The 14376-nt window shown below is 42.9% G+C and overlaps 1 protein-coding gene across 2 annotated transcripts in view; it reads left to right on the top strand.

Moving 5' to 3' along the window:
- The window catches only part of RIPOR3 (RIPOR family member 3), a 52623-nt gene extending 38247 nt beyond the window's left edge, over window positions 1–14376 (top strand). For both annotated transcript variants that reach the window (XM_054392059.1, XM_054392058.1), the window contains exons 12-22: window positions 3324–3453; window positions 4407–4985; window positions 6127–6266; window positions 7069–7201; window positions 7947–8055; window positions 9240–9401; window positions 9532–9690; window positions 10738–10940; window positions 11212–11295; window positions 12210–12300; window positions 13388–14376. In XM_054392059.1, the coding sequence (XP_054248034.1) occupies window positions 3324–3453; window positions 4407–4985; window positions 6127–6266; window positions 7069–7201; window positions 7947–8055; window positions 9240–9401; window positions 9532–9690; window positions 10738–10940; window positions 11212–11295; window positions 12210–12300; window positions 13388–13485 (1888 nt within the window). In that variant the 3' untranslated portion in view covers window positions 13486–14376. The remainder of the gene's footprint in view (window positions 1–3323; window positions 3454–4406; window positions 4986–6126; window positions 6267–7068; window positions 7202–7946; window positions 8056–9239; window positions 9402–9531; window positions 9691–10737; window positions 10941–11211; window positions 11296–12209; window positions 12301–13387) is intronic.

Below are 14376 nucleotides of genomic sequence, written 5' to 3'. Positions count from 1 at the left end.
GACTGTATGCTGGCCTGGCTCACAAGGGTTTGTGGAGTAGGAGGGGAGAAAAACCTTAAAGGAGAATGAAAAAGGAAAGTCTGGGTGGTTTAGTTTTTCAAATTTTTTTTTTGATACCTACCTACTGGTGGTTTCTCTCTTAGAAAAAAGCTTATATGGATAGGTGCAGGTACCACTAGTGCCTAGTCCAACAATGTGCCTCTGTGCTTTGGATGGAATTGATGTTTCATAGCTTAGCCTTTTGTGATGAGCTGTACTAACCTTGAAACTGGTGTTTATTTCAATGGGTAGGAGAAGTCTCACAACAATCACACTTAATTACATGGACATTTTCACTTGTGTTCAACAAGGGGAAAAAGAAATCTCAGGAGCAATGGAGTCCAGTCCAGATGATCAGAATTATCTCTTCTGTGTTAATGCAAATCAGGATTCACAGGCTTAGTAGTGAGATTTGGTCTTATCTACCAAGACCCCTTCTGGCCTGGTGGTATTTAATATGTGGAGCTACTGGACAGGAGGAGAGTGATTAGGGCACTGACTTGGCAGTGGGAGAAAGGAATGCAGATCCTCTGGGGCTGAAGAGTGAAACAAGTTCAGTTTCTCCCTGCTCCTTACAATTACTTGGTTCCTCTGAGAACGTAAACCAGGAAATGCTCGCCTTACACACCCAACAGGACAATGCAGCAGGGTGAGGGAAATGGTAGAAATCTCAAGTATTTCATCCCTCCATGGGTTTGGTGGTGATGACCTCACTAGGAGTCCATGTGCAGTGCAGACAAGGCTGAGGTGCCACTCAAGGTGTGTGGATGCAAAGCTTCTGATGTCATGGGGGGTTCAATCTAGGAAACATGAACTCTTAGGAATTGTAAGCCTCTTCTAGGTCAGGCTGGGCATGTGTGTTTTGAACCTGAAGTCCTACAACAATGCCAAGGCAAGCTAAGGAGAGCTCCGTGCTGCATTTACATTGGCCTTAACAATGACAGCATTGTAGTGCCGTGCATTTAATGCCAGTGCTGTAATTAGTCATAATCAAAGGCCAACAGATTTGGCAATATAGAAGAGAGAGAACAAAGATGATCAGGCATATGGGGCCGCTTTCACATTTAATAGAGCTTTTCATTCTTGAAAAGGTGCTGATGGCTAATACTGTGCAGACATACAGATGTTCGCTATGGGGAATGCGGAAAGGAAATGATTAGCCACAGTTCCTCTCCGTGCAGCCAGAGAGACCCCCTCCCCACCCCATGTCAAACTACTTGTTCCACAATTTGAAGTTAAATAATGAAATTTCTACATGCTTTTGACCTAGGCAGAGATTTTTGTCAGTAATTTCAGGAAGCAGCCTGACAAGCTAAGGAAAAGTGTGTGACAATTGAAGGCAATAGTCTGCTTGTAAAGCCTGGTGCGTGACAGATCTTAGCTGTGGATTGCCTCCTGTTTGTGTGTCTGGGGAAAGCTGCCTATATTGGACTGCTTTCCTATGCTTGTCCCCTGAGTATCCCCTACTGGTTTCTGTCAGTGTCAAGATGCTGGAAGAAGGGGATTCATAGATCTGTACTACTATGATCTTTTGTTTGCTGTGCAAGCGTGGAACAAGGAGAGGTGGATCATGCCCAAAGAGCTTACATCCAACCAATAATAAATGCTTTAGAGCAGACCTGATTCTTTTTTCCTCATGCTTGGCTTCTCTCAGCTTGTTACCTTGCATTAACAGGCAGGGTGTGCTGCCTTGGAAGGCAGCTGAATTGGTGTTTTCCTGGACTGGTTTAATAACTGTCAAAGGGGCAAAAGAGATTGAGCTTGTTTTTCTTGTCCCTTTCCCCCCGAAGTGTTGTTTTGCATTAAGGCATTGCTATAGTAAAAGCTAAAACTGGAAAAACAAACAAACAACCTGGAGGAATGGATCCCTGTGACTCTTCTTAAGAAATGTCATAGATGGGGGTGATTTGCTTCCAGCAGTAAACATAGCAGGCTTTGGCTTAAAGGCTCTTACTGTCAAACCCCCAAATTTATTTTCTGCACAGTGAGACAATGCAGATGGCTGTTAATGTGACTCCATGGGACTGACCTGTTTGCTGAACCCCAGCTGGGTGACACTGGTTAATTAAGCCAATTAACCTGTATTAGACAAGCTCAGAGAGCATTACCTCCATGCTGAGCAAGACAGTGGTGTGTGGCACCACAGGATGCTGTTGGGAATTGTCCTTGTGCAACAGGAGAAGCTAGAGAGAATTGGAGCTCTGCTCTTCGGCTTTTGCTAGAGAGCAGAAGCTTATTTCCCTATAATTGATTAGTCCTTGTTATTGTTGGCTCTTTCCAGACTTCTAGTGGTTCTGTATTGAACAGCTAAATGCAGCTGACTTTATCCTACTGTTTGGTCATTTTATTTACATCCATAAGAGTACAGATTTCTTTTAAGCAATTTCCCCATCCTGTCCTCCCTGCCCTCCAAATGCCAGTACTGAACTGGAAAAGCAAACTTTCTCTTGGTGCCACAAGACGTATCAGTAGGGAACGAAAGTAACATGTAGAAGAAACAAACTTGCTTTACTGAGCTTTAAATATGTTTTCCATCTCCTTGTTAGCTGAGTTGTATTTTGGGAGTTCATCCAAGTTTCTTTACACTGCTTTGCAAAGGAGTTGGGAAATTAATGGCTGTGTTGAGAAGTCTTTAGAGCAGGAGTTGTCAAACTTGTAGCCCATAGCCAGTGTCCTCTGCAGCTACAGCTGGATGCACCCATGACTGTATGAACCATGCACTTTGCCAAACACCATTGCAAGTTTCCTCTGCCAGCCTGTGGCATTTGAGAATTGAGGCAGTTGATATTAATATTGGAGGGATAATGCAGTTTTTCTAGTGGCTTTTCCAAGTGGTGTGTGCTCTGCTGGAGGGAAATTAATTTCAGTTTTGTTTTATGATGTGTTATATTTCCTTCCTATCTGGTATGCAGTATGTCTCACTAGCTGTCAGCAAACAGTCTAGTCTGTACTTGCTGGCACTGGTGTCTGCATGGATGCTGCAGAAGGACAGAGAGAACTTCAGACTTTTGGCCTGTTGGACTCTTCTTCCTTGGACTGTGGCACAGGTCTCTACTTAAAAGCTGTTGAGAATTCCATGAAAGATACAGAACCTTTTAGTTTGTGTTTCTCTGCTGGTGCAACCAAAGACATTGGTCAGAGAGGCAGTCTCTGTTTGCTTTTATTCCCTGTATTGTTTACTAAATGTCACAGTTCAAATCCAAACAGCAGCTGCTGCTGCTGCTACTGAACATCACCTTGCTTTCTGGTCTTAATCTCACCTGGGCCTTTGTCTTCTGCTACAGCCCCTTTGACACAGAGAACCTGTTTTTGTCACCTGGAACCACTACCAAGTTTTCTGTGGGTAGCAGGAAGAGCTTGTTATACAACTGGACCCCACCAAATACGCCCAGCTTCAGAGAGAAATACTACCTGGTGAGTATGCAGAGGAAAGCAAAATGCATAGCCTAGCCCTAGGACTTAATTTTTGGATTAGGTTAAGCTATTAAGAACACACTCAAAAATGTGTAAACCCAGCACTCCAAAGCCTTGGCAGTTTATTTTGTGACTTTGGGTTGCTTGTTGGTTTTTCTGGTTTAGCATGTTCCCCGTGGCAGCCAGAATGGTAGGGGTGTGGACATCTGCTCTAATAGTCTGTGGTGGAAATCAGACTAGGAACCAGTCTGTTGCAGTAGCCCTGGAGCAGAATGGTGTCTTAGAGGTGCTCTGTGATACCAGCCTTCCTCTTCCTCAGCCCCTTTTTTTGCTGAGTGTAGTCCAGGGGAGCAGAAAACTCTGTGGTTTCTCCTTCATTCAAGAGGGGTTTGTTTTAATGGTTTAGTTGTGTTTGGGTTTTGTGGCTCTGTTCTTGTGATCCTGTTAATTTTGCCCTACATCTCAAATACTGAAAACATCATTTATATGTTCTCCTAACACCAAGTCTAAGTCAGGTTTGGCATTGCCTCATCAAGGCAGCAGAACATGCAGTCTTTTTTGGGAAGAAGTAGGGTGTATTATATGTACAAGGTAAGCTGGACTCTTCAAAATGAACAATTCCTTTAACCTCTGCAGTCATGTCCTAGCCTGAGCTGATGTGACACTAAAGCTGCTTCACACAAATACTTTTTTAGCTGTCTTGGTAACTTTCAGAGGAACGATCAAAGCACAGTTAGTACTGCTCTGCTTACTTTCTCCAGTAGGTTCTTGGTACTTTCTTACAGCAGTTTTTGTCCAGTCTGTGCTGGCCTGGCTCTGTGCGGAAGAGCCCTCTGGTTTTGGTCAGTCTGGGTGTGTCTGTTCCCAAGAAGAGGAAGCTCTAGTGCTCTATCTCAGGTGGTCTTTCATGCTTTTCTGTGTCTGTGTTCTCACTTGTAATCTATTTGCTGCAGTCTGTCTTGCAACAAAGGCAGAGCCAAGGGGATATAAGTGATGAAGCTCAGCCTCCCAGCATATGGAGCTACCTGGCTGCCTGTGATTTTGATGCCCATGGGAGGAGCAAGCCTCACATTCCTGCAGAGACAAGTGAGGCAGACTCGTTCAGCTCTGAGGATCAGAGAGGGACGGAATCCAGAAATACAACTCCAGACCACAGGACACCACCTTTGGTGATTATTCAAGAGAGCTGCGTGGAAGAGCGACAGCATCCTCCTCCAAATCGCACAACTCTGGATATCCTGAAGAAGACTCCATGCATGGATGGATTTCCAAAGAACCCATCTGGTTTTCTGCATAGTCACAAAGATGGTAGAGATTCTTTCAACCAGACCAGAAACCGCCGTAAGATAGAGCAAGAAGATGTGAGCCAGAAAAGCTTGAGTGCTGCAAATGACCTAAAACTTGATGGACAGACAAAGTCAATTGATAAGACTCTCCAAGAAGTGTTAAATTTGCTGAAGTTACATGATGTGGGGCAAGCCCAGCTGGAGAAATTGGAATACCAGGTCTCATCTCTAAGAGATAAACTAAAGGTATGGTGTTTTACTCTTGGTAGGTGCTGTGGCTTCCACTGTTACTGCTGAACCTGTTGAAATTCTATGCCCTGTGGGGGATTTGATTTAATGGTTATCCAGGGCATGTTCCCAAGCAGTAAATTTGGCCACCAGAGGTCAGGCGCTCCTCGGAAGAAGGCAGCCTGGAGAGCTGACTGCTCAGGAGCTCGGTGTGGCAGAGCATCTCTCCAGGACCACCTGCAAAGGCTGTGCACAAGTCAAGGACCTGGAAAAAGAAACAAAGAAACCACATGCAGTCAAAGTGGAGGCTACTCTGGGCTAAGCAGAATCTGAACGGCACAGCAGAGCCTCTGCATTTGTGGCTGCTGCTGTTTTTTGTTGGTGTTTTCCAGATTTAGTATACCTTAAGATGACTGCCTCAATTCATCAAGCCTAATGTTCCTCCAGGATCCCTTAGCTTTGCAGGCAGCTCTGTCTGCCTGACCAGTCATATGATGCTGAAAACGTTTCTGTAGAGGAAAGGTCCTGGAGAAGAGCTTTCTGCAAGCAGTGGGTTGTATTACAAATTGGGTAGCACTCTAGTACTTGGGTAGCATGCAGACTTGGGAGATAAGATCTGTAAGACGTCAGCTGAGGTCTGGAATAATAAATGTTGTTAACAAATCTGCACTGACGTCCTGTTCCAGTGCAACCATTTAAAAAATAGAAATTTAAAAAACCCAAATCAAGTGCTCTCAAAGCAGCCTTTCCAAGAGAAAGTTAGTGGCCAGATGAAATCCACTGTTGACACTGAAGTTCTTCGATACTATGCCAGAATGCAGCAACCCCCTAAAATTCCTACTTCTGGATCTGAAACAAGGAATAAGTGAAAATTGTACTAGTGGAAGAGGATGCAGATACAACAAACCCTCTTTCTTACCAACCTTACTAGGCATGGAAATCCAGATAAAAATATTTCAGTATATTTGGAATTCTATTAGCATCATCCTTTTGGGATCAGAGTGCTGTGCCAACAGCTAACTTCCCTGATGTATTAACAATCAAATCAGAGAAGCAAACTGATTTGTTATTAAGAGTGATCTGAAAAACAGCAAAGAACTCATGTGAAATGGCTTGATAAGCACAAATAACAATACTTTTGCTTCCATTCCATCAACAGCCAAAGCCACTTCTTCACAAACATTCATCTATGGAAAGTCTAATGGTGGAGACAGTACTGGAAAGTTTTGACTTTTTAAACACTGACTGCAGTGCTGATGAGCTTTCGTTGTTTGGAAGCATCAGGACAGCCAGTATCAGGTATGTATCTGCAGCCCCTTATTACAGGAGATGAGGGAAAGGGGCCAGGAGGGCAGATCCCAGGAACATCCACTGATACCTTACACTTGGCTAAGGAATGATGGTGCAGAGCTGCTCTTGCTGAGAAAGCAGCCTTTTGAGTGCTCTGAGATCTGTAACTCAGAATACCTGCCAGAACGCAATGGCAGGAAACTTCAACTGCATTTACAGAAAACAGAGTGGTACCCACAGGATGATGGAAGCCTTAATATGTGTAAGACTGCTAGAAACAGACCACAGGAAAGAAGCTTGTTGGGATGATGCTGAACAGTCCTGTGCTAGCGAGGCAGGGAGCTATAAGTAACTTACAGAGCCCTTCTAGCTGCTTTTCCATTTGAATTTAGTTTTGCATTTTGCAAGTTGTATAGCACTGAAAGTTACATTCTGGAGCTACCAGCCTCAGTCTAGGAGATTTACTACACTCCCAGTGTCATTGAGTTGGCAGAACACCACAGGATCTGTCTGAGTGCTGCTTTTGCAGTTCACCTGCTGCAAATGAGCCCAATTCACATTACCTGGAAACATCTTCTGTCAGTATTGATTCTCCAAAGTGCGATCAGCTGATCTGATATTACTGTCCTGGAATGAGTTGTAGAAATAAAGTTCTTGTGTTTTAAAGATGTGTTATAAATGCAATAAAAAAAGGGTGTCATCTGTTAAGTGCCACCTTGCTTGAAGGCTACTGTTGAGACTTCACATCTTGATATTTATTTAGTGATGAGAGTTCTAACTCATCATCTTTTTTAACCCCTCATCTCAACAGCACATACAATGACAACACACTTCAGTCCCTGAGCTGTGACATGAGAACAGAAACAAGAGATGTAACCACTGGTGATGACAACCTAGACACACTTCTGATAACTCATCTGAAGTTGTGCAAAGGTCTTCTGCAGGTAAGGAATAGCCTATGGGTGTCCAGGGCACTGGTTGCAATTGTTGATTCTGTTTAGAGCCAAAAGTGACTTTGTAGCTGGTTCCCTCAGAAAAGCAAGAAGATGTAGAACAGAAATTGAGTCTGAAACATGCAGCATACAGGTTTGTATGCACAGAATATGGCATACAAATCTCTGCTGCTTTTTTTCAGCCTCTGGGTTTAGCTGAAGCCCTAAGCAATACCTTTGTACCCAAAGCAGACTGCTAATGCAGCAGGACAGATTTGGGTTGAATTCTGTATCGATAACAGGTAATCAATTGTTATAATGAACGTAAAACTGTTAGTGCTAAAAGTAAACTAAGTAGCATGGAGGGCAAGAATGAACTCTTATTTCCCCTTTAGAACTCATTCCTCAGTTTCAGTTATAGTGCTCGAGCACATTATTGTCCTCAAAGCATTACCTCACATGAAGATGGGCAGCAGAGGATAGTGCAACTATTAGTATTGATCTGCTGCACAGTTGTCAATGGATGGGGGCAGAGAAGAATGTCAATTGCCAGAGAGCCTGTGATTGACTCTTCCTGTTCTGCTGAGTAGCTCTGCACAAGTGACCTGTCCATGCTGTGATGGGAAAAGAGACCTTTTGAGAACAGCTGATGTGTTTTCTCACAGGTTTTAGATGCTCCATTTTAAGAAATCCTCATTTATCTGGAGCATGATACTGTCTTTGTTTCAGCTACTAAGATAAGCATGTTGCATTTCAGAAACTGAAGTCACCCAATGTAGCCCAGGTTGTCCAGGAGAGCATTTTGGAAGAAGTATCTGAGCAGACACAAGTCCTGGGAGATGTCTTGGACATGTCTGTTGAAGAAAGTGAGTAACTGCCTAATTTCAAGGCATGCTAGAGATGTGGGAGACACAGCCAACTCTGCTTGAGCTTCAGGGTTTCATTCTAAATTGCTTACCAGCATTCACAGAGTCACAGCAGTTCTTACTTCTGGGTTCTTAGAAAACACAGGGCCTGTCTGTTATTTGGTCTTTTTTCCCCTGCAAGGTAGGAAAAGTTTTGAAGTTTGGCTCAAAGAAATAGTAGCTGACAGCAATGTTGTAACAGCAATGTTATAAATGATGGAGTTTGCAGTCAAAGAACAGCAGAACAGCCTTCATAAAAATCCTCTTTTTTCTATTTCTGCTTTTCCTTAGTAAGCAAACAGCCCAATTTCTGTACACATTTGCAAAAGTTTTGTGTGTAATTTTGCCCATTGCTGTCTTGCCCCTATTAAATGCTACTGTTGGATGTGACAAAATGATCAAGGCACTAAAAGAGACTTTGAAGGCTTTTGTTCTTGTCTTGATAAATAGTGGCAAGAATGCAAACTTCAGTTGGAAGCATGTGCTGACAGATTGCATCCTGAAGGATGTGAGAATAAATTGTTCCCTAGAGCACTGCTCTGAAGGGCCTTTGGCACAATGTGATGAGGGGAAGTGTAGGAGTCTCAAATGCACAGCTCAAGTTCAACATCTCTATAGTCAAGACTGAGAAGTGCTAGAGTTTGATAGCGAGCAACCACCGGGTAGTGCTTCAACTGCTCTTCTGAAATGTTTGATGAAAGAGAGCCTGCCTCAGCCTGTGCACTGAGGTTCAGAGTTCACTTGTGAAGCTGCCTAAGACAGGATCTCTACAATGCTTGGAAACAGCACAGCTCTTGCTGAGAGAAGCAGAAATGAACTGACGGAGAGTTTTTCTGAACCTTGACTCAGGTGCTGAACAAAATGACTAATGAGAGGCAGGAGAGCTGCTAGGTGTCTCATTTGGGTCTTATAATGATGGCTTAGGAGGTCAGCCCAAGCTTGGTAACATCAGTGCTTGCAGATGTTGCAATACTGGCAGCATTTCTCCAGCTTTGAACAAACCATCTTTGTAACACAAACGCAAGTTCATGCTGACACATCTCTGGATATGCCATCTGGTGCCTAACTTCTCATGTGAAATACAGAATCTCTCGGAGCTCCACAGACTTCAAATGTGATTTTTTTTTTTTTTAATTATTTTTCAGTTATTCTGAAGACTAAAAAGAAGAAGCACTATCTGAAAATCTGGAGTGATCTTGCAGAGCCTGGCAGCATCTTGTTCACTTCAGCAGAGAGATTCCGTCATGCACTGAAATACACACTGATGCTCAAAGTGAGAGAGAAATATCCCCACCAGCTGGAAGCAGGTACCAGCCCCTTCCTTCAGCACAAGACCACTCTGCCTTCATCTTATTGAATGACTAAAAATTGTCCTGAGCAGTTTCCTTCTAACCAACCTGTCATTCCCTCATTTGTTCTTTTCTGCCTTACTTCCAGTGCTGCAGAAGTTGCTGGAGCAGATCACCACCTGCGAGGGGTTGCTGCCCTCCCCTCCCCTCCAAACAGAACTGGTTACTTTATTCCAATTTTATAGCTACCTGGAGAAACACCACATCACCAGCCTGGAGAAACACCTGGGAAAACTTGCCAAAGAAGGTAAGTGCTTGGCTCCTTCACTTGAACTGACAGGTCCAGCAGCTGGCTGTTGCTCTCCAGGTTTCTCTTTGAGATATGCTTTCAGAGCAGAGAACAGCCCAACCACTGCACTGAGAATCCTCTTCTGACTGTGCATTTAAAATTAGAATGGGAAATACATACTTGACTCTTATATCTAACCAGGAAGAAACAAAAGGGAGGTGTGAAGGATGAGTTTATCTTAAGGGCCCTCAAGAGTCAGTTCTGTGATGTTCTGAAGTTAGAGCAGAAACGAAGCTGGCAGCAAATCTGCAATTGGATTCCAGAGCTGAGTAAATGTCTGTAGCTTTGTGTGACTGTTGCAGCTGTAATCAGACACAGATAATAGCAATAACAGTTCAGAGGTTACTAACGTGCACTTTCTAGCATGAGGTAGCCAGTGTCTTGCTGAAGCCTAGTCCAACATCTGAAAGTACTTTAAAACTTAGTCTGTACTAGAAAAGAATTATTTTAAAAATACTCCTGATACTGGCTGCATCTTCAGTCATATTTTGATGCAGCTGATCCATGAAAACTTGTGCATTGCTAGTCAGAGCAAAAGACCTGGAATGTTCTTCAAATGGAGACAGTAAATCCAGTGCCTGATTTCTTTTAAAAACAGAGCTGTATTCTGACCAGTACAGCTGGATATGTCAGAAATGTTTTAAACTATTTTGCTGTACTGTGTTTTCCTTACTTTGGCAATATCCTGCTTGTCCTAGCATCCAAAGCTGCAAGAGTTCTGTATTCCCTCTTAAAAGGGCCAGGTCATGGCTGCAGCCTGTGAACTAACACTGAAATAATCATCTCTGCTCATTTGTCAGACTGTCTTGGTATGGAAGGAAATGGAACAATGACAGGGAGAAAAGACAGGATGGTCAAAGGGCACTTGTCCTGACTTACTTCCTGCCATGCTTGGCTTGCTTGTTAGCCATGTCAGTAACCACTTGTGGCTCAAGGGGACTCAGAGTTTGTCTCCTCTTGATAACATCTTCATGTGTCAGTGAAGCTGAGCACTTTCACTTGCAGTAATGCTGATTGAGGAGCTACAGTGCCCTGGACGGCTGAAGACGCTTAAAAAACTGAAGGGAAAGCGACTGAACAAACTCCAGCCTCTGCCACAGACCTTGCAGCTCCTTGGGATTTTACAGCTGGATGACAACCACCGCGTCAGCAAAGCAGCCACTTCCTGCCTCTCCCGGGCAGCAGCAAACAAGAACTTCAGGGAAAAGGTAAAGCTGCAGCTCTTGCCTGCTTTTCTAAGTGGATGCTGAAACACATGGGACTTGTATTACCCTATAATAGCTCTGATGTCCTCTCCACACTTGATTCATCTGTTAACTAGAAGCTAAACTGCATCAGTGCTGACGGGAGCTATCTATACCCTTGGTTCAGTTTAAGCAGATAAAATGGTGTTCATGTCAGTCTGGAGTGCTTGGTTATGCTTAAGCTTATCAAGCCTTTTTTTCCTTTTTTTTTTTTTTTTTTTTTTTTTTAATTCAGGCTCTCCTTTTTTACACTGACGTCTTAGCTGACCATGATACAAGACTTCAACAGGCTGCATGTCTGGCTCTTAAAAACCTCAGAGTAAGTATTTACAGCTCTATTTTCCTGTGCATGTCTGCCCAGAATTGCTAGATGCAGAGGCGTACCTAGCTTTGGTTTGGTTTCAAGCTGGCAGTTATTTTTTTTCAGCTTCCTTCTATTTGGAATTAATGAATGATTTGGTTGCCAAAGTTCCACACTGTCATTGTTACTTAAAAGGCAGCAGGCAGAGTGAGCTGCAGGCATCCCAAGGTACCTCAGTTTGATCTGCCAGACACAGCACAATGGCAAAAAGAATGTTTTCTGACTTCTACAATGTTGTCAGTGGTGAAGGACAACAGACACTGTCTGAGTAGAGGGCATCTAGCATGTGGAAAAATGAGCAACAGTCAGCTAGCTGTGGAGTCTAAAGCTTTAACTATAGGAATGGAGTAAAATCAGTGTTTTTAACAATAGCTGATTCTAGTCAGCATGTTAAACTATTTGCATTGTTATTGTATGTAACTGTCAGAGCAGATGTAAAACTTTCCAACAGCCACAAGTCTGTCTGAAGTTAGTTTGCACACAGGGGATTGTTGTGAGTTCTACAAACATGTAGTCACAAGACAGGTCCAACAAATCAGAGTCTTAATCTCAAAGCCAGATTTGCAAAGCAACTGTTGCCCTTGCACAATGTGCATTAACTCTCAGTGGAGGAAGGTCCTGGTTGGTTTAGGCTAATTTAATGCTTCTCCAGCAGTGACCTGTAGTACCCTGGAACTTTTTCATGTCATTAAGCAAGACAGAAAGTAACAGAGGTCAGATCATGCTTGGAAAAATGAACTGCAGGCAGGTATATTGGAGAAGAAAAGAAAGGTCACAGCAGAATTCAGATGCCAGAGGAGATGGAGTTAGTATTAAAGGCTTACCTTGCAAAAACTGCTCATCAAGATGCAAATTTTTCTGTTCTCAAACAGGGTGTTGAGAGTATTGAGCAGGTTGCCAACCTATGCCAGTCTGAAACAGAGGAAGTCAGGAATGCAGCCAGGGAAACAACACTCTCCTTTGGTAAGTCTTTTGTACAACCTTAAAAATGCAGATCTTGAAAAAAAATAATGTGAAATAGTGCAGAACAAGAACAGGCTGGAAGCTCTGCCTTAACATATCTAAGGCAATGTAAATAGTTCATGAGCAGGTATTTCTTACCATTAAGAAACTGTGTCACACATAATAACCAAAGGCTCCCAGTAAAGCTTGGAGAGCCATACCAAGAGATGACTGTAGGATGAAGTGCTCAAAGAACCACTAAGCTTTTTTAAAAGGTGGCAGATAAGTAGTGGAAGTGCTGATGGAGTCCTCTTAATACAGTACTGCCATCAGTAGTTTTCTCCTCCTGGATTTTGTAAAAAGGACATTTGAACCTGGCAGTCCACAAACAGAGCCTCTCCTAGGGCTGAGATGAGCTAAGTTGGTTCAGAGAACATTTCTCTCAGAACAACAAGAGACTCTTCAGGTCTGCTCATCTTTTCTAGCCACTTATAGACTGGTTACTTCTACTCTTGATGTTCCTATTCTTTCTTCACTCTGAATCCTGGTAAAGAGTACAAACAAAATGGTTTATTCTGGTTCATTACTGTTAACTTCACCAGTAGATCCACACTGGAGTACAGCTGCTCATGCAATGTCAGTGTTTCCAATCTGCTACTGTTCAGTATTTCTACTTCTGTTGAGAGCACAGTGGAATGGCCCAGGCTAAACCTCTGAATGTCCAGCTGCTACAGGGGGTGCCCACTTTGTCCAGGGTACAGTCATTTCCCCTTTCTGTTCTTCCTAAAAGCACTGGATTTCATGCTCTGCTGTAGAGATCTTCAGCCCTGCTTCACAGAAATTCACATCTATTACAAACGAGTTTTCCAGCTATGGTGCTCCAAGCCCTTACTCATGTGGAGATGGTCACACAAGGCCTGATTTTTTTCCATGGTGGCTTCTAGTAGTTTTTGGAAACTGTTCCCTTAGAGAGGTGTTTGTCACTGCTGAGAGCTCCTGTTAGTTCTGAACAAGGTCACAACAGAATTATTTCTAGAGTATATGTATTTCTCAAGGTGTTTCTAACTGCTTTCTCTTCCTCACCATGGGATGTTTTCTTTCTCCCCAGGTGAGAAGGGCCGGCAAGCCTTCGAGAAAATGGACAGGATTTGCTGTGAACTAAGAGAAACTGTACAAGAGGCTGAAATTGAAATCACAGTATTTTAGTTGTGGAATATGAGGAGCTGAATCACTCCTCACAGCCACAGATGAGGGGTTTGTTTTGTTGTTTATCAGTGTCTGGTTTACTTACGATCTGCCCTGCTCTAGCCATGCTGCACAGACAGAGGGCAGGTCTGTTTCCAAAGGTGGGGAGAGAGTTTACAGTCTGTACTAAGTAGCCTGGAACATGTTTTCCCACACTCAGCACATGGTGAAATACCAGTTGCTGAACAGATATAACCTAGGATTTCTTGGAATATGGAAGCAGGTTCTTCCATCTTGGTGGAATTATCTGCCACTGCTCAAACTAAATCAAATATTTATTTCCCACTACAATATTTTATTTTGGGGCATTTCTCAAAAAGGAGAGATGTGATCACTCTCCAACAGATTATTTACATCAACTACCCTATGCATGGAGAAATTTAGCAGCATTGCTTGGAGGTATTTTTTTCTTGTACAGTTCAGCTGCAGGAGGAAAGTTTGTTACTTCAAAAGCCAACTTTTTCATCACAAGTTAGGACAGGTTCAAGCAAGGACCAGTACTGAGTGTCTATCCTCAGCAGTTTCCAACAGGAAGGTATGTATTGTATTTGCCATGTGACACACGGACAGCTCTAGAAGGTGCTTTCTGGTGTGTTTTTTATAAAATTTATTCAATTAATCATAGATCAAAACTACTTCTAATCTACATTCCGTGTCAGGCTCTGTACTTGGCACTTGGGTAACTTAGTGGAGGGCAGCCATAAGAAGCCTGGCTTCAGGTCAAATACTTGAAAGGGTTAGGCTTGTGTGTATATATTTTTTTTTTTTTATACATATATATAAAAACTTTTCTATTCTGTATTTATTTGTTGGATTTCATACTGTTTTCTAAAATGCTAATAAAACATTTGA

This window comes from Indicator indicator, chromosome 24, assembly GCF_027791375.1.
Source record: "Indicator indicator isolate 239-I01 chromosome 24, UM_Iind_1.1, whole genome shotgun sequence".
NCBI classification, from domain to species: Eukaryota; Metazoa; Chordata; class Aves; order Piciformes; family Indicatoridae; genus Indicator; species Indicator indicator.
This window is presented reverse-complemented; position numbering and strand designations above follow the sequence as displayed.